At 30.8% G+C, this 20,000-nt stretch overlaps 1 protein-coding gene across 3 annotated transcripts in view; it reads left to right on the top strand.

Annotated features, from left to right (window-relative positions):
* The window catches only part of LOC113369762 (copper-transporting ATPase 1), a 142,759-nt gene that overhangs the window by 107,451 nt on the left and 15,308 nt on the right, over positions 1 to 20,000 (top strand). For all 3 annotated transcript variants that reach the window (XM_026610329.1, XM_026610331.1, XM_026610330.1), the window contains 17 exons: positions 1,291 to 1,529; positions 1,876 to 2,065; positions 2,173 to 2,406; positions 2,543 to 2,683; positions 6,441 to 6,549; positions 6,627 to 6,786; positions 6,851 to 6,944; positions 10,379 to 10,576; positions 14,090 to 14,249; positions 14,358 to 14,526; positions 14,590 to 14,722; positions 15,097 to 15,229; positions 15,307 to 15,449; positions 15,615 to 15,848; positions 15,945 to 16,094; positions 16,164 to 16,234; positions 17,361 to 17,561. In XM_026610329.1, the coding sequence (XP_026466114.1) occupies positions 1,291 to 1,529; positions 1,876 to 2,065; positions 2,173 to 2,406; positions 2,543 to 2,683; positions 6,441 to 6,549; positions 6,627 to 6,786; positions 6,851 to 6,944; positions 10,379 to 10,576; positions 14,090 to 14,249; positions 14,358 to 14,526; positions 14,590 to 14,722; positions 15,097 to 15,229; positions 15,307 to 15,449; positions 15,615 to 15,848; positions 15,945 to 16,094; positions 16,164 to 16,234; positions 17,361 to 17,561 (2,759 nt within the window). The remainder of the gene's footprint in view (positions 1 to 1,290; positions 1,530 to 1,875; positions 2,066 to 2,172; positions 2,407 to 2,542; positions 2,684 to 6,440; positions 6,550 to 6,626; positions 6,787 to 6,850; positions 6,945 to 10,378; positions 10,577 to 14,089; positions 14,250 to 14,357; positions 14,527 to 14,589; positions 14,723 to 15,096; positions 15,230 to 15,306; positions 15,450 to 15,614; positions 15,849 to 15,944; positions 16,095 to 16,163; positions 16,235 to 17,360; positions 17,562 to 20,000) is intronic.

Here is a 20,000-nt window from a genome sequence, read left to right as displayed (position 1 = left end):
ATCACAATAAATAACACATTTTAAACGATTCTTCATCATTGTAGAAATGTGCTTTTTTTATGTCTTTTAAAAAATTGTTATCTAGACCTTTTTACGGGGTAACTTGAAACGGCCAACAAGTGGCAAACAAGTTTAATGTCTTATTTTAATTTTAAAGTATTTTACAAAATAATTACACTTTTAACTAATGCTAAAATAACTACCAAAGGAGGAAAATACTTTTATTATCGATTTTTAAAGATGGCCGTTTATTTCCCGATAGCAAAGTCATAAGAATCAAGGTTATGGCTGGTTATACATCTTTTTCCCTCTACTTTCAAATATTGTTGTTAAACAATGCTTAACTTTACTTTTTAACCCCGGACCTTTATATATTACTATCTATTTTTTGATAAATTCTGGGAAATTATAACTGGGAAAATGTTATTCGACAAAATGTTTCTTTGATTGATATCAAACTTAGGTTTTGAATTAAAATAACATAAATAAAAAATAATATAACCTAGAAAATGTTTTATAAATACCAATGAGTATATAATTAAATAAATGAGATCTTTCAGAGCACCGTGTTTGAGAAAAATATGCCAAAAAGTGCATTTTTATATTAACATTTCAAAAAAGTTGATATTTTGAGTTTCTAGTAACACTTGCGATCCGTTTAATAACGTTTTTGTGTATAAATATAACTACGAACAAAACTACTTACTACAATTTAATCATAATTAAATAATATTCACGTAAAACATCTAATAAACATCTAATGAATGTAATTGAACATCATCTGTCAAAAACGTTTGACATTTGACGGATTAGCCACCGTCCCTTGTTTTATTGAAAGTGCTTCTACTAAAATGTTCAAATTAAAAATGTAAAGTTTCTACGCGATTTTGAAATATTATCTCACCTTTCCGACAATCTCTGGATTGGCACGAATTTTTCAAGACTAAGACTGGCCAAATCGGTTTAGCCGTTTCGAGTTTTACCGGATCATTTGATCGAGAGCTCCATTTTTATATATAAGATATATACATGGATATATCCCTGAATCAAGTTGTAGTTTAACTCTGCTCACGGACCTGGCCTAGGGCAGTTCTTTATGACTAATATTTTTTAAATAAACTTGAAAAACACACTTCCAAAGTTGCTAAGTTTTAATATGAACAGATGTAGCAAGGATACTAATTAAAAAATGAAAATATATAGAATCAATCATTCATTGTGATACATAATTCTAATATATCAGTAAGCATAATATATAGTAAATAAATATGAATTAAATTTTCTCATCAGATTAAAGGAATGACATGCGCATCTTGTGTAAACAAAATTGAACGGGCGTGCTTGCGCGTTCCTGGTGTTTTGACTGCGGCGGTTGCGCTATCGACCCAGCGCGGTAAATTTACTTTTGACGCAGGAGAAACGGGTGCCAGAGATATCTGCGAAACAATTGATTCGTTAGGTTTCAAAGCTAGGCCTATTGCTCCAGGTGGAAGAAATGGGGCTATGCAGAGGGGTTACTTAGAACACAAGTGAGTGTTATTTTTCTGCTTTATGCTTTAATGTGAATACTACATCAAAGTTATAAATAAACATAAATTCATATTGTTCAATAGAATTATGATTTATGTTTGTTAACAAAACTCTCTTATGAAAAATATGTTCCGATATATAAACCAATATATACAACGTAGAATAATAATTTTGTCTGTCTTATAAAATAATATTGAATCTATACATGTTATTCATGTAATGAAGTTTAAAAACTGTACGGTGTTTCACAGATTTAATGTCTTATAAACTGTAGTAACGAGTTTTAAATAAATTAATACTTATAAAATTTAATTAATGAATAAATTAATATGTTTTTCATAATAGGGAAGAAATTAGAAAATGGCGTAACGCTTTCTTGATTTCTTTGGCATTTGGTGGACCTTGTATGGTTGCAATGGTGTATTTTATGGTTACCATGGAATTGCACAAACATTCTCCCGAGGAAATGTGCTGCGTAGTTCCAGGACTTAGTTTGGAAAATCTCGTCATGTTTGTGTTTTCTACACCAGTTCAGGTATAACTTATTACAAATATTTATGTTCGTGTATAAATCACCACAAATTAGTTTTTCTAAAAACTTAAATGATTAAATAAATTACTTTTAACGTTATTTTATTACAGTTCTTCGGCGGTTGGCATTTTTATGTCCAAGCATATCGCGCCATTCGTCGCGGAAACACTAATATGGACGTTTTAATATCAATGGCAACGACGATTAGTTATTTATATTCTTTAGCAGTTATTATTGCAGCAATGGCTTTAGAACAAAAAACATCGCCTCGAACATTTTTTGATACGCCACCTATGCTTTTAATTTTCATATCTTTAGGCCGATGGCTGGAGCATATAGCTAAAGTAAGTGTTCTAGAGTTATTCATAGAAATCATTTATATAAAAACTACATACGTTTTAATATTTTCTTTCTTTATTCTGTTGTATAATGTATATATATATATATATATATATATATACATTGTAAATGAAATTTTAGGGTAAAACCTCTGAGGCTTTATCAAAATTATTATCTCTGAAAGCTACAGACGCAACTTTAGTACAAATTGGTGAAGATTACAACATAATCAGTGAAAAATGTATCAGCGTAGACCTTGTACAGCGCGGGGATATTTTAAAGGTAATAATATAATGTATCATTTATTATTATAACTAGTTGGTATTGGTATTTAGCCTTGAGGCAAGTTACATGAACTTCCCGATATGTTTAAATAATCGACTTAATCAATAATAAAGAAATTAATTTATGAGTGATTTGAATACATAAATACACATAATTGAAAACGAACATGTTAACTCGGAGTATTTTCTAAAAGCAAATGTTCACAAATCAACACTTTTTATAATTGAACCTGTTTTCGTAGGAATTTAATGGTTTAGTATGTTCATTAAGACCATGTACTCTATTGTTATACCAAGTAAATCGTCTAATTCTAATTTTAGCAAACGTCAAAAAACTACTAAAATTAAACTACTTGTCGTAAGGCCGTAATATTTCAGTAAGTTCTATAAGACTATGATATATAGCGTCAAAAAAGTTCCATAAAAATCGGCTCAAAAATTTTTTTCAACAACGAATTACAAGACAACGGCTCGGTAAATTTTCACCTAAAACTAATCAGTATCATTCCCAACTAATATCTTACGAACACTTTTCGATTTTTAAAATCGATTCGGTAGTATGAGCTTAAATGTGGACGAAAAGTTTAATACTTTTTTTTCAAATTTCAAAGGAACGGCTTGGCCGATCGTCGCACAAAATTGACAAGCGATAATCCTCATTGAGACACATCAAATGGTTTTTGAATTTCTGAAATCGGTTCAAGCGTTTTTGAGCAAACGTCGATGAAAGGTCTAATTTTGACAAATTCCAAAAAAACGATACTAATTTTTGCAAACTTTGACAATTTTTTAAAGCTAAAAGAGTTGTCGTAGGGCCGTAATATTTTAGTATGATCTAGAAGACTATGGTATCTACCGCCAAAAAATAATAAAAAAAAAATTCAATACTTTATTACAAGAAAACGGCCCAGCCGATCTCTACCAAGAACTCATCAGCACAATTCTCAACCAATATCTTTAGAACGGTTTTTGAATTTTCAAAATCGATTCAGAACTGCGAGCTAAAACGTGTACGAAAAATTTTTCACTTTTCTGCTATTTACAAAGAAACGGCTTGGCTGATCGTCGCGCAAAATTGATAAACGCTAGTTCTCATCGCGATACATCGGATGGCTGTTAAAGGGTATGGGCGCATTGCCATACAGAATCGGCCCCACCCTGGTATTTAAATAATTTATACGCCATTTTATAGGTCTATTTGATAAAAACCGATATACCAATTTTCAACTTTGTACCTCATCTTATGGCCGAGATATCATTGAAAATATGCCAAAGTGGCCCCTTCTTTCAAACTCACTTTTTGGCGTAACCATGAAAGATATCGAAAAAATTTTTACGTGATTCTACTCACATTGACTCAGACTACATTATGTAGAACAATCGATTCCAAAAATCGTTTACTATTAGCTGAAAAACACAAAATAATTTTTCAATTGATTATTTTGGGTAGTGCATTTATTTGGACCACTTTCTAATTAGCGTTATTCGAAAGCCTATTGTTTTTTCTTTGAGTACTGCAAATATTGTTCAAATCAATTTAGTGGAACACATTGGAAAATTGAAAAGAACAGAGCAAGTACACCCGCGCGTAACGCTAATAGTACCCCGCAATTGCATAGAGTTCGTTCGGACGCAAAACAGTGCGCGATGCGCCGAAACGATTCTTAAGAAATTCTGAATGCGAAAATATTTATTTTTTAGTTATATATGTATAAATTCACGGAGTTTGAAATGTTTAGACATTATTAGTTTTACTATATTAATTAAATCACTAAAACTAGTGGTGTATCGTGCTTTAAGGCAAATTACTGGAACTTCCCGTACTATAATGAAATAAGAATATTGAATGCTTTCAAATATATTATTATAAATACTGTAACTTTTATTATTCGAATTTATAGACAAAATAAAAGTGCTCTTAAATTGAACGATGGCGTTTAAATATGTTAGCCTGAAAAGTGAATGAACAAAACTTAATGAAGCGGAGTTAGAAATTGCATAAACTGAATAGCAAAATTAAAATTATTTTTTCGATTCGAATTATTTTCGATAATAATTTTTGAGAATTAAAAAAAATATGTTTTTTTTTTTTAAAAAAAAAGAACAATCTTGTCGTCCAAAAAAGCAAAAGCTTTTTTGATTCATTTAAATCGGATTTTTCGTTCTCTTGAAAACTCGGTTTCTATCTTTGCTCCGTATCTCCGACTTGTATTTGTTAAAAACTAATCAGTACTTCTCCTCATCAAAAGGAATCGAATGTTCATTACATCATTCATACACGAAATATAACACAAATACACATACTCACATATAATTTTTTTCTATTGTATTCCAAAATGTTCAGAAACCTTCGAAACGTGAAGATGTGCAAACATTTTCGATTGCGATTTTTGAACGATTACAATAACTTACTTGCGGAAAGTTAAAAATATATACTGAAATTAAATGCATTTAAAATGTCGCTATATTATAAGTAGATGCGAATTAGCTAATACAAAATTAGTTAAAAAAACACGATCTTTCGCATAAACCACACAAAAGATACAAATATTATATTTATAAATAATATAATTTTCGAAATAAATTAATTAATATATTTTATATTATAAAAATAATAATTATTAGAATACTTTCAGTAATAATTTTTGTAAATTACTGAAGTACTATACAAAAAGTTTCTACATGAATTTTTTTTTATTTATTTTTCATAGCAAACTATACAAAGTACATTCAGCTATATTTTATTAGAGGTATATATTTTTTTACATCAAATGAAATTGTAGTACTGATAAAGAATGGTCACAATAAGGGCTTTATTGTCACAATGTTACAACTATCATTAAAAAAAAAAGTTTTTTTGTGTTTGTTGAAACTAAAATGTTTCATTATATCATTATTTCATATGTATATATACATATATAACTATAAAATAAATATTTTCGCATTCAGAATTTCTTAAGAATCGTTTCGGCGCATCGCGCACTGTTTTGCGTCCGAACGAACTCTATGCAATTGCAGGGTACTATTAGCGTTACGCGCGGGTGTACTTGCTCTGTTCTTTTCAATTTTCCAATGTGTTCCACTAAATTGATTTGAACAATATTTGCAGTACTCAAAGAAAAAACAATAGGCTTTCGAATAACGCTAATTAGAAAGTGGTCCAAATAAATGCACTACCCGAAATAATCAATTGAAAAATTATTTTGTCTTTTTCAGCTAATAGTAAACGATTTTTTGGAATCGATTGTTCTACATAATGTGGTCTGAGTCAATGTGAGTAGAATCATGTAAAATTTTTTTCGATATCTTTTATGGTTACGCCAAAAAGTGAGTTTGAAAGAAGGGGCCACTTTGGCATATTTTCAATGATATCTCGGCCATAAGATGAGGTACATAGTTGAAAATTGGTATATCGGTTTTTATCAAATAGACCTATAAAATGGCGTATAAATTATTTAAATACCAGGGTGGGGCCGATTCTGTATGGCAATGCGCCCATACCCTTTTTAAAATCGGTCCGGCCGTTTATGAGAAAACGTCGATTTATGGCAAAAAATTTGTTCACACACACGCGCACACACACACACACATACTTTTTCCAAATTTGGTCTCATTCGATTCAGAATGGTTTAGAACGTCGATAAAACATAAAATTAGCGAATCGGATTTTTTTATGAAAACATAAACTTCTCTTTCGGGAAGTTAATAAATACATTCTTCTAAAATATAACTTACAATTTTATTCATATTTTTAGGTTGTTCCAGGTTCAAAGGTGCCAGTGGATGGTAAAGTTGTTTTTGGACACTCAACATGTGATGAAAGTTTGATTACTGGTGAATCGATGCCAGTGGCTAAGAAGAAAGGTATATGTGAAGTTTTAAATATAAAATAATATATTGAAATATTTTGTTCTTTTCATTTTCAACACATGTTATAACAGGTAGTGTTGTGATTGGTGGTTCTATTAACCAAAATGGTTTACTTATAATGGCAGCAACACATACGGGTGAAAATACAACATTAGCACAAATAGTTCGTTTGGTTGAAGATGCCCAAACGTCCAAAGCTCCAATACAGCAACTGGCAGATAAAATTGCAGGGTATAAATATTGTACAGTAGGTACTAAACTAGATAGTTCAATTCATGACTTTTATGCATTTTAGGTATTTTGTTCCATTTGTAATTGCGGTGTCAACTGTAACACTTATTGGTTGGACAATCAGCGGGTATATGGATATGAATCACTTGCCAATACATGTAAGATTGTTTTTCAAATATTGTTATTTTTCAATTTCAATGCCAACATTTTTTTTAATTTGAAGCTGTTTTTTAACTTCCCGTAGGGCAAGTTACTGTAATCGCCCGACAGCGACACTTTGTAATCGTGTGTGTGTGTGTCTTTTTTGTATAGCGAAGGAAATGCTTTTATGCATCTAAGACTGATCTTTTATCCGACTAAAACCTCCGCTTTGCCCTTGCCTCTGGCTCCCACGGAAACCGCCGTTAGTCATTACTTCGTGGGGAAAGGATCTAGAATGTTATCATTTTTGCACTGATTTTATACTTATCTTTCACATGAGTGAAGTCCCATTCACCCTTCCTCTTTCCATAGATAGCATGTCAATTAGCACAACCCTCGCAAATATGTCTATTGCGTTCCTCAATTGTCAGTTGTCAGCATTACTTCAACAAAAGTACCTGGAGTAATTCTTAACCTCAATATCTCTTTTACATCGCCCTTAGAGTACTAAATCACGGGCACACGAAGAACATGTGCTCAGCATCTTCATTTTCGCTTAAACAATATGGGCATTTCGGCGAGCTATCGTGCTTGGAGCCTGTGTATGTGTGCGTGTGTATGTGTGTGAGTGTGTGTGTATGGATGGATACATTTTTTTGTTCGGCGCACGGATCAACCGTTTTGAATGTTTCAAACAACATCTACTATAACTTGGTATTCATTCTACTTCAAACAACTCTACTACGGTGCTGAAAATGCAACAGCCATCCTATAACTAGGTACACTTGTAGAGCTGTTTTGGTTCAACAGCCCATAAGATTCTTCCGCGCAACATATGAATGACTTTAGTAACTAGATATTGTTAAAGGTTTCATTATAAGTTTTGTTATCCACTTTTTTATTCCTTATAATATGCTTGTACAAACATGACAGTTTATATTATAAAAAAAATCTAAAAAAAATTGGCCTGGAAATTTTGTTAGGAAATAGACTTTTAGTTAAATTTTTTCTTAATTATTTATCATGTCTATATATAAACTCCTCGGTTCAATAAAAAATTATTCAAATTTTCTTATTGAATCCTCATACGAATTTCTTAATTCAATTGAAATTATTTATAGTTTTCAACATATCTGTAAACTAGTGGGGTGAATGGCATCGTGCCTTAAGGCAAATTGCTGGAACTTCCCGTACCGTAACGAAATGTTCGAGGAATATTATAACTGTTTTCAAATAGATTATCATGAATATTGTAACATTGTCTAATATTTATAAGAATTATATAAACTGAATTGCAAAGTTGAAATTATTTGTTCGAAGTATATTAGAACTAGTCAGATTTTTTTATTTTTTTTTATTCTCTTTATGAATTACAATCTGTCTTTACAAAAAGGAAGTCATTCAGTAATTTTGATGATATATGAAATATTAAACATTAGATCTAAAAGGATACCCAGTAGTAAGCCTTTTCAATTTTGATATATTTAAGGGGGTATTCTACTGTAGAATTTTGAAAAAATCGAAAAAAAATTTTTTCCATATTTTCAAAGTTTAGTTATTCAGAAATATGACATTAAAAGGATTTTTCAAAATTACTATTATTTCCTGAGTTATAGCCGTTTTAGTGACGTGGTTTCGGTTCGGGTCCGACTTGTCTCAAAACTTTGATCGCGCTTTTCTCGGAACTACTTTTTTCGAGCTGGCGGTAAGGATATCTCGAGTTCTAATGAACCGATTTTTTTTCAAATTTGGAGAGGATCTTCTCTATACATCGCTTTTATCGTATGGACCTTGCCCAAAACTATAACTTTTCATTTAGTATTTTTAAAAAATACGGAATTGCCAAAAAAACATGAAAAAAAATATATTTTTTTTCAAACTGCCGCCATTCGAACAAAAACAATTTTTTTTACTTATCCAAGGTTCATACGATAGCGGCATCTATTATAATTAAGAATCCATCTATTTTTTATGTTTCAAATCACCAGGAGGGTTGGAATCATGTACGCCAGGACACCCTCTTTTTTTGGGAACCTCCACTTTGACTGCTCATAACTTTGTGAATTTTAATTTTTTTTTTTTAATAATTTTTTGATGTAATAATAAAATATCAATAAACAAATGATAAAAAAATCGATAGTAAAAATATTATTTGTTTCCTTTATACAGCGCTTCAAAAACCGGGCGAAATTCATGACTCTAAAGTAGAATACCCCCTTAATTTAAATTTTGTGATTATATATATAGAGTAAACTTAAAAATAAAAAGATCTATGAGGTAAATGAGTATAAATTGTGAATTATAACAACAAATAAAAAAGACATAACTAATAAACTAAACACAATAAAAATATAAATAAACAACTAAATAAGTAGTACTGCTAATTAGAATGAATATATTATATATTATGTGGAGGTCAATGTGTCGAATCCGTCGAAGGGCGACATTGATTTTTTTTTAGCAGTTCGATGCAGCGCGACTTCAATAAATTCTTGGCCAGAATATTAGGATGGTTTTGTACTCTGCTCTTATATTTTTGACTAATTAATTTAATTTCTTCATTAATGGTGTTTATGTTTAGGTCTTGATGGACTAACCAGTTTGGTGTGTATTTGGGGGCGTTTAGTATTTGTTTCAAAAATTTGTTTTGGAAATAGTCAGAATTAAAAATAAAATCTGAATTATTTTCAATATACAAAAAAATTTTTATTGAAAAAAAAAATTGAAACAATTTTTTTCCAAAATCAATTATTTTGTTAAAACAAGCAGAAAGTTCTTTGAATCATTTAAATCGGACGCTTAGTTCACTCAATTTTTTTTTAACATTTAGCTCTGTATCTTCGAAATGGCTTGCCAAAAACTAATAACCATTTTTCCCAATCATTACTAATTGAATGTTTTTTAGATCATTCAAATCGGATACTCCGTTCTCTCAAAAACTCGATTTCTATTTTCTGCACTCTTTGCTCGGTATCTCCGAAACGGCTGGACCTGCCTTTGCCAAAAACTAATCAGCTCTTTTCTCTATCAATAGAAATCGAATGTTTTTTGAACCATTCAAATCGGTTGATCCGTGCGCCCGAAAACGTGACTGGAGATTTGTATCCATACGTACATATACACACACACACACATCCATTTTTTCTGAGGTATGCCAAAATGTTCAGAAACCTTCAAAACGTCGAGAAATGTAAAAATTTTCAATTTTGATTTTTGGCCCATTACAATAACTTACCCTACGGGAAGTTAATAAACATTTCAGTTTATTGAAAAAATATATGAATAACCATGTCAACTGAAAATTAACATCATTTTTGCAAATGCATTTGTATGTATATTGAATGGATAACTGATGGTTTAATCTTAAAAAAAAAAACAAAAAAAAAGTTTTACAAGTCATTATTAATTAATTACAGATGATAGTTAATACTAATTCGATTAATATTTTCAGGAGGAAGAAAAAACTGGTTTTACAGATACAGAAATAATATTCCAATACGCGTTCAGGTGTGCCCTATCTGTTCTGGCAATAGCGTGTCCTTGCGCGCTAGGTTTGGCCACGCCCACTGCGGTCATGGTAGCGACTGGTGTTGGAGCACTTAATGGTGTTCTGGTGAAAGGGGCAGGACCATTGGAGAATGCGCATAAGGTTGGATCTTAGAAATAATCTAATTAAAAAAAATGTGTACTTATGTGGTACGTTTCAATATACAATACAATATTTATGTGTCATCAATATTTATGGACAATATTTATGGCACTTTTTCGTGCTGAGGTGATACAGAATCTTTAATTATTGTAAATATTGTTAAAAAGTCTAAATATTGTTAAAGCATAATATTATTTGGTGTTCCATGTTATTACATGATTTTCATAATTCACTCATTTTCACTCTTAATCGCTATAATTATAGAATGTTCATAATATCCAATATTTTTCAATGAAAGATAAATTTTCACGTTAGGTTAACATGAACGATATAACAAATAATAAAATGTAAAAAAACTTGAATATTGCTTCTCAATTTTTCAAATTTACGAATTTTCATAGCATTCTTACCATTACAAATTCTAAATTTTATTCACTTTAAACTTATTACATTGATTTTATTTACTAACATCTTAAACATTGAATAATTTGTAATTACCATTTTCTATTTATTTTTCCTTCTCATTAGACAAACTTTTTTTCGACCATATTGTATTTTCGATTATTATGCGATTGTTATCAGCCGAAATCTGATGAATAATATTTATTCCAATTATCTAATTTAATTTAAAAATTGGAATATATTTAAAGAATTTTAATTATCAAGAGAGATCGAGATTCTCAAATAATTTTTTTAGCTTTTGTAATATTTTTTTTTAAATTTGATCTTTCCGTAGGTTTTTTTTTTTGTATAGCGAAGAAAATGCATTTATGCATTCTAGACTGGTTTCTTTCACCGACTAAAATCTCCGCTTTGTCTTTGTCTCTGGTCCCCACGGATACCGCCTTTATGCATTTCTTCGTTGGGAGATTCGTTAAAATCTAGAACGTTAAAATTCTCGCACTGAAACTATAGTTATCTTTTAAATCTTCTTCTTTTTAAAGATCGCAGTTCAATTAGCACTTCGGTAGCAAAAATGTCTATGACGTTTTACGCAGCCTCAGTTGTCAACATCACTTCTATAACAGTATGTGAAGAAATTTAATATTTATATTTAATATTTCTATAACAGTATGTGAAGAACCTTAATATCTCTTTTATACCGTCCCGTAGTGCGCAAAGAAGACGTGCTCAGTATCTTCGTTTTTGCCTAAATAATATTGGCTAACCGGCTATCGTGTTTGAAACGGTGTAGGTAGGTTCGAAAACTGTCGTGCCGTAATATCATTTATGTAGTGTAATAATTACTTCTCCATGCTTGTAAATTAGACAGATTTGGATGTTTGAAATGATACGAGTTTTGAGAGCATCAGCCCATATGGAAATACTATATGTAAACACCGTAGTAACCACTGATGACAGTAATACTCTTCTGCTTTGTTTTGGGCCTCCAACATCAGTCAAGCAAGACTCGCCCTAACTACTGACGCTTCAGCACTAACGTGTTCCATCTGTTGATTGAAATTTAATCGAGAATCAAGCATTACGCCTAAGTTAATAGATGTAAGATTTGGAAGCTAATTGGAGGTTTATTGTTTCCATCCAGCGAATAATTTTTCTCAAATTTGTGTCAAATACACTTAATATATCTTTTCCCATGATCTCATCAATTTGTTGGATGACGGTTTATTTGGTGTTTTTTCCTTTGAGAAGAAGTACTAATCTTTGCTGCTTCCATTTTTGTTGAAAAACCCCTTCTTTTAGACATGTATTACAGACACTAAAAAATATTGTCGGAGATGTCAATATTGATTCTTTTAAAGCGATATTAAGAATATTTTCTAATCCCGGTGCCTTACTATTTTCAACCCGATGACAAGTTTTGATCAGTTCTTGCAGTGTTATAGGTGGAATATCATGACTTACCTGGTAGTTTAAATCAGGGTGCCGTGGGAACAATGTCGTTACTATTATATTCAATAGTAGTGGGCAAGTCGGTGAAAGCATTAGCTGACTTTTGAGGCGAGACATTACAATATTATAAGGCTTTCCCTATGGGTTTTTCTCGACTTCGTCTAGAAGTTCTTTTCAGCACCTATTTTTACTATTTTTGATAACTTTAAGTATTTAGTTGCCGACGTGCCTGTTCGTATTCCACTACTAGTTGTGAGGAGTTTGGGAGACTATAGCCTCGCTTAGAGATTCTTCTTTTTCTAAGACACTTTTTATAAAGAAAGCTGATTTCTTTATTCAACCAGGGCACAGATTGTCTTCGATTTATGCCATGCTTACGAGTCATACTGACATTACTGGCTTCGGTTACTTTCTCCATCAGCTCTTTAGTATGCTCCTCAGCATATTCTGCAATAATAGGTTTGTAATTCAAGGTTATTCTCCACATAATGGCCTTAGATAGCTATAAATGTTTGCTCCTCCTAATTGTCTTTAAATGTCTTTTAATATTTCTATTCGTTGACATTTCCCAGATGATTGCATTGTGGTCACTAACATTGTAGATATCTAATACCTTCCAATTGCAACTTTGTCTGACGAGGCTGTTGCTAACAAAAGTGAAGTCCATTATTGAACTTGCATTGCCCTTGACGAAGGTTGGCTTATCACCGCTATTTAATAAAGCACATCCAGTGCTGAAAAGGCTTCAAACAGTATTTTATCTCTTGCATTAGTCAGCCTACTATCATAGTCTACCGCCCATGTGTTGAAGTCACCAGTATTGTTACGGGGTGGTGCTATTTTGCATCCTTTACTAGGCGATCTATGAAATCAAAAAAATCTAATATAGCAAGACTAGGTGGAGCGGAATAGCTGTATGAAGGTATGCCATCTAATGTTGTTGCTAAAAATCCAGCGTTGCTATTGTTAACAGCGTTTTGGAAACAAAATTTGCCACAGGACCAAAACAGCTTTGGTAGTACTGTCTGTTTCTCACGGACGATCAGTTAGTTGTTCTGATAAGTGGGCAATATCAATTTTCATTTCTCCTACCATCAGCATAAGCAAGTGTTTAGCCTCAAAATGATTCGTGTTCAACAGCATTAGGTTCATGTTTTTACTCTAACTTTCCGTCGGGTAAGTTAAAGTATTCGCAAAAAATTGAAATGGATTTTTTTACATATCTTTCGTTTTAAGATCTCTTGAACATTTTGTCAAACCTTAGAAAAAAATGGATGTGCGATTTAAATGATTCAAAAAACATTTCTTTTGTGTTGGCGGAATGAAGAATTGATTAAATTTTTGAGAAGGCAGAAGGACATTCAGGAATTTAAAATTAAACTTTTCAAAGTTATCTCTAGAAGTAAAAATTAAAATTCAAATTAAAAAATGAATGGTCTAAGAAAATCTAAAGTTTCGAAGTCATATTTTGAACTCATTTGTTGATAATTTGTTTAAAATAATTGTATAAAATTTTTTTTTTGTTTATTTGCAGTAATTTGCAGTTAATAATTTCATTTTTTTTCTATTCAGTCAAATTTGGCATATAATAATTATCACTAAAATTTAATATAACAATTACCACGAGAAATTTATTCATCTCCAGTTAAATTGGTTTAGGTGAAAACTGTGATATTTGATAAGACTGGAACTATTACCAATGGTGTTCCAATGACAAATAGGATTTGCTTGTTTGTCAAATCAAAACTTTATACAATGTCCAAAATCTTAGCCATCATTGGATCTGCTGAGGTTAACAGTGAACATCCCATTGGTTCCGGTAAGTAACTAAGTATTATACTTTTTTTAAGTAAGGACTAATTTTTTTAAAATGCAACATAATTAGCAAACGCTAAAATTATAAAATATGTTTTTTGCTTTTTTTTAGCAATTGTAAAATATGTAAAAGAAACTTTAGAGACTGATTTTTTTGGAAAGTGTTCTGATTTTCAAACTGTACCCGGTTGTGGTTTAAAATGTATGATTTCCAACACAAGCATGATTGAAGATAAGGCAAATAAAATGTCTAAAATGATCAATTATGAAAACAAAGTCAGGTAAATAATATAAACTAATTTTATCTCATATTAGTATAACTTTAATTACATTTGTCGTTTTAGGAGTGACATAAAGAGTGTAAAATTGAATGGTGTTCAGGTTGATCAGTTAGCTAGTTATGGTAATAATCAAGAAAAAAATTCATTTGACCTGCAACAGTTGCTCAGTATAGGAAATGATACAACACTCGAGAATGTAATTATACTTTTGATACCATATTTTAATGTGTTATGTGCGATTTGCACCATTAAATTGTAATAAATAATAATAGTATACTAGGTAACTTATTTTTTTTATTAATATCCAAAGTAATTGAAAATTAATATATTTTTTATATGAATTAATAGAACAAATACTAAGTTTAATAATATTTGATGTGTATTAATTACCTTGCTGCTTAATTTTAAAAGGAGATGATATTACTATACTGTAGCAGTATATGGCTTTAAATGGTTGCTAAATTTTATTTAGAAAACAATAATGCAGTATTCTATTTGAACTATTATTACATATCTATATATCTACACAAGCATATATCAGAACATAAATAAAAATGATTATTTATTAAGGGCCCATATAGTGTATGCATAGGAAATAGAGAGTGGATGGCTCGAAATGGTGTTCAGTTTTCACCAGAGGTTGATAAAACGATGAGAGAAGAAGAAAATGAAGGCCACACTGCCGTTTTGGTTGCTATAAATGGTAATTTGTAAAATATGCAAGTTTATAGGATAATTAACTGAATTAAGTTATATGTTAATTCTTATATGTTATGTTAGGTACTTTAGTATGCATGATATCAGTAGCAGACCTTGTGAAACCTGAAGCGCATTTGGCAGTTTATACACTCAAGAAAATGGGTTTAGATGTAATATTATTAACAGGTGACAACAAGAATACAGCCATTAGTATAGCTCGACAGGTCAGTTCGGGAATGAAATGTTTTTTTAAATATGCCTTTCATATTTATCACATTACTATTTTGAATTTTTGAATATTCATTCACTATATTACATATGCAATGCAGTTTTATTTAAGTTAATACACATACTGAATTAAATAAAGTTTATGGTTAACTTCTGTTTAGGTTGGGATAACTAGAGTTTTTGCTGAAGTTTTGCCTTCCCACAAAGTTGCGAAAGTGGCTCGCCTGCAAGGCGTCAGCGCAGCTGGCGAGAGGGTTTCGTCCAAGGGCGGTGGCGTTGCGATGGTGGGCGATGGAGTAAACGATAGTCCAGCATTGGCCCAGGCTGATGTGGGTGTGGCCATTGCAGCTGGAACTGACGTGGCGGCTGAAGCTGCTGATATCGTACTTATGCGGGTAATTTCATTTTCTGGAAGTTCATCGCGATGTAGTTTTATAATAATAAAATACTTAAAGGTTCTATATAATAAAATATTTTCTCATCTACCCTAGAATGATTTACTAGATGTGATAGCATGTCTGGACTTATCAAGGAAAACAGTACGTAGGATAAGACTAAACTTTTTATTTGCATCAATGTATAATTTGCTTGGTATACCTCTTGCTGCAGGCATTTTTAGCCCATTTGGTTTCGTATTAGAGGTTTGTAAATGTATTTTATTACTTTGCATCCTTTTATAAGATAATAATTATCTAATGTTTGTTATTTAGCCTTGGATGGCTTCAGCTGCTATGGCCATGAGTTCTGTATCCGTTGTCTGTTCATCACTTCTTCTTAAATTGTGAGTAAAACCGAAACACTAAAAGAGCTAGTTGGTATTGGTATTTTGCCTTGAGGCAAATTACATGAACTTCCCGATATGTGTAAATAATCGACTTAATCAATAAAAAATAAATTAATTTATGAGTGATTGAAAGTATTCATAGTAAATTTATTACACATAATTAAAAACAAACGAACGCGTTAACTCGAAGTATTTTCTAAAAGCAAATTTTCAAAAATCAACAATTTTTATTTTTAATTGACGAAAAGTTTAACACTTTTTTCCAACTCACAAAGAAACGCCTCGGCGTTTGCAAATCACGAAAGAACAGTTCGGCCGATCGTCGCATAAAACTGAGAAACGATAATCCTCATAGGTACATCAAATGGCTTCTAAATTTCTGAAATCAGTTCAGGCGTTTTTGAGCAAACGTCGATGAAAGGTCTAATTTTGACAAATGCCAAAAAAACGATACTTATTTTTGCAAACTTTGACGAATTTTTAAAGTTAAACTTTTTAAAGAGTTGTCGTAGGGCCGTAATATTTCAGTATGATCTATAAGACTATGGTATCTACCGTCAAAAAAATAATAATAAAAATCGCCGAAATTTTTTTTCAACACTTTATTACAAGAAAACGGTCTGGCCAATCTTTACCAAAATCTAATCAGCAACATTTCCAAAAAATATCTTTTGAACAGTTTTTGAATTTTTTAAATCGATTCACAATTGCGGGCAAAATCGTATACAATTTTTTTTTACTTTTCTGCGATTTACAAAGAAACGGTTTGGCCGATTGTTGCGCAAAACTGACAAACGATAGTCCTCATCGAGATACATCGAATGGCTTTTAAATTATTGAAATCGGTCCAGCCGATTTACGGCTAAAAATCTGTTCACATACATACAAACACACACACACACACACACATGCTGTTTGGTCTCATTCGATTCAGAATGGCTTGAAATGTCGAGAAAACATAAAATTAGCGAATCGATTTTTTTGATGAAAAAGTTAATAATACAGAGATAAAATTAACTTTATTCGCTTTACAGTATGGTTATTCTTTTAGTGATTATTATATTATATGTTTTTTGTATAATGTGCATATATTTTTAATACTACATCTTTCCACACATTGTAGGTATCGCAAACCAACAATGGAGTCCCTTCAAACTCCTGAATACTTAGCTCTGCTTCAAGAACGGGAAGTTCTTTTAGGAAGTGGACAATACCATGATGATCTAGATGACATTAGCGTTCACAGAGGCTTGGAAGATCATAGGCCTGCTGTTGATTTAACAGCTTCTGGCGTCAGAAACAATTCCAGTGCGGCTTTGACTAGGTATAATAGACTATGCTAATATGCTGCTTGCTGCACATGCTAACCTTTTCAGTGTTATATTTTGGATATTCATGACCTAACTATATTCATAAATGTTGCATGATTCTACAGAGTTGTGTTATAAAATGAAGGACAAGACAATTTTAAGTTTATCTGCACCTTTCAAAAAGTTTGTGTTCAAAGAAAGATCATTGTAGTAAAATGAGAGTTATTTCAAAGTTATATTGTTATAATTGTAGTACATGAATATGTAAGCAATTATCCATGACTTCTTTATATGACAAATGCATGGGCTCGCAATTAAAGAAAATATTTTTTTAAAATAACATTTAAAAATCATATTTTAATTTTTTATTTTCTCGCATTATTTGCACCTAATAATTAATTATTCATTTTGAATCAGAGATAGTAGTACTCAAAATAGAACAATAAATTAGCTTTGTCTTGATAACTGTTCTATCTTTGGATTAATAGTGTGAAAGTTATATTATGTACTAATATTTAATATATACTGCTTGAAATTTGAAAATAATTACTTAATCTACAGTCACAAAAAGACTTGTATATAAAAGTATATATATATATATATATATATATATATATGCAGTAGAACCTCGATTAACCAGACTAATTGTTGTCGATAGGCATTCAGATAATCGAAAATCTGGATAATCGAATGTATAAAGAATTATGTTGTGAATTTATTAAAAATAAAAAATACTTACATAGATATGTTTGTATTTATGTATGTACATATATATATATATATATATATATATATATTCCTAGATTATATTACATACGTATACTAAATTGCAGCAATAATTGTGCAAAAATTCGAATTGTAGGTATATTTGTCCCGGTTAGTAGTCCAGATAATCGCGAATCCGTATAACTGAGGTTCTACTGTAGTATATTTTGTAAACCATTGTGCAATATGTGATATTAATATATTAAAACTCATTAATGCTGCTTTATTTCACCAGCAACTAATAATATTGCAACTAACACTTATATTATTGTGCGATTTTTAAATGATGTTTTAAAAATTGTTTTTGTGGAGCTTACTTTTTACTGAAAAAATTATTGTTATTGTTTACATTCTGCTTTATTTTTATTTTATAATAACATATCAGTAACCTTAAACATTCTTACAAAAAGACAATTTGCTGTAGAGATCTAGTGAGGTATCAGAACAAAAATGTGAAGAGAATTTATTTCAAAACGAATCAAATTGCTCCACTGCAAACTTAGTCGGATCAATTATTTTATGCATGAATCGAACAAGATAAACTGTCTATTATAATAATTGTAAATAAAGACACAATATATGTTGTTAATTATAACATGTAAAACAAAAAAATATATATTTTGTTACTAATTCTTTAAGAAAATATATCATATTGTTTGTGATTATAGTATATTTGTTTATATATATAAGGAAATATGGTAACTCTGCACTTAAAACCACTTTGATTATTAAATTAATAGCAATTGTAATTCAATAGTTTAAGAGTTGAGTTATTCACCTCACTCCTCTCAATGCATTCACTTATTTATATCTCGCTCTAAATCATTGTCACAAAAACTAAGATTAGTGCTTTGTTAATTACTAATTATTTTTATTCATATGCTTCATATAAGACTTATACTTATACATTTATGGTCACAGGATTACACTCATCACAGTAAACAATTTACACTAATAAAAAACTAACTATTGGTGTATGACACTGTGCCTTAAGGCAAATTGCTGGAACTTCCCGTACCGTAACGAAATGTTTGAGAAATCTTAAATGTTTTCAAATAGATTATTATAAATATTGTAACATTGTCTAATATTTATAAGAATTATATAAACTGAATTGCAAAGTTGAAATTATTTGTTTAAAGTATATTAGAGCATTAGTCAGAATTAATATTAAAATCAGTATTTTTTTATATACAAAAAAAATTATGTAAAAAAGCAATTATTTTGTTATAACAAGGAGAAAGTTCTTTGAATCATTCAAATCGGACGCTTAGTTCTCTCAAAAACTGCCATTTTTTGCACATTTTGCTTCGGTATCTCTGAAACGACTGGACCTGCCTTCGCCAAAAACTAATCATCACTTATCCTCGTCATTATAAATTGAATGATTTTTGGATCATTCAAATCGGATGCTCCGTTTTCCCAAAAACTCAATTTCTATTTTTTGCACTCTTTGCTTCGTATCTCTGTAACGGATGGACCTGCCTCTTCCAAAAATTAGTCAGCACAACTCCCTATCAATAGGAATTGAATGCTTTTTGAACAATTCAAACCGGTTGATCCGTGCCTGATAACGTGACTGGAAATTTGTATCCATACATACATACACACACACACATCCATTTTTTCAGAGGTATGCCAAAATGTTCAGAAACCTTTAAAACGTCGAGAATTGAAACGTTGGAATC

Source organism: Ctenocephalides felis, unplaced genomic scaffold (genome assembly GCF_003426905.1).
Source record: "Ctenocephalides felis isolate EL2017-DRISC unplaced genomic scaffold, ASM342690v1 CF-g0.4_SCAFFOLD_01492, whole genome shotgun sequence".
Classification (NCBI taxonomy): Eukaryota; Metazoa; Arthropoda; class Insecta; order Siphonaptera; family Pulicidae; genus Ctenocephalides; species Ctenocephalides felis.
The sequence above is the reverse complement of the archived record's forward strand: the minus strand, read 5'-3'. Positions and strand labels throughout refer to the sequence as shown.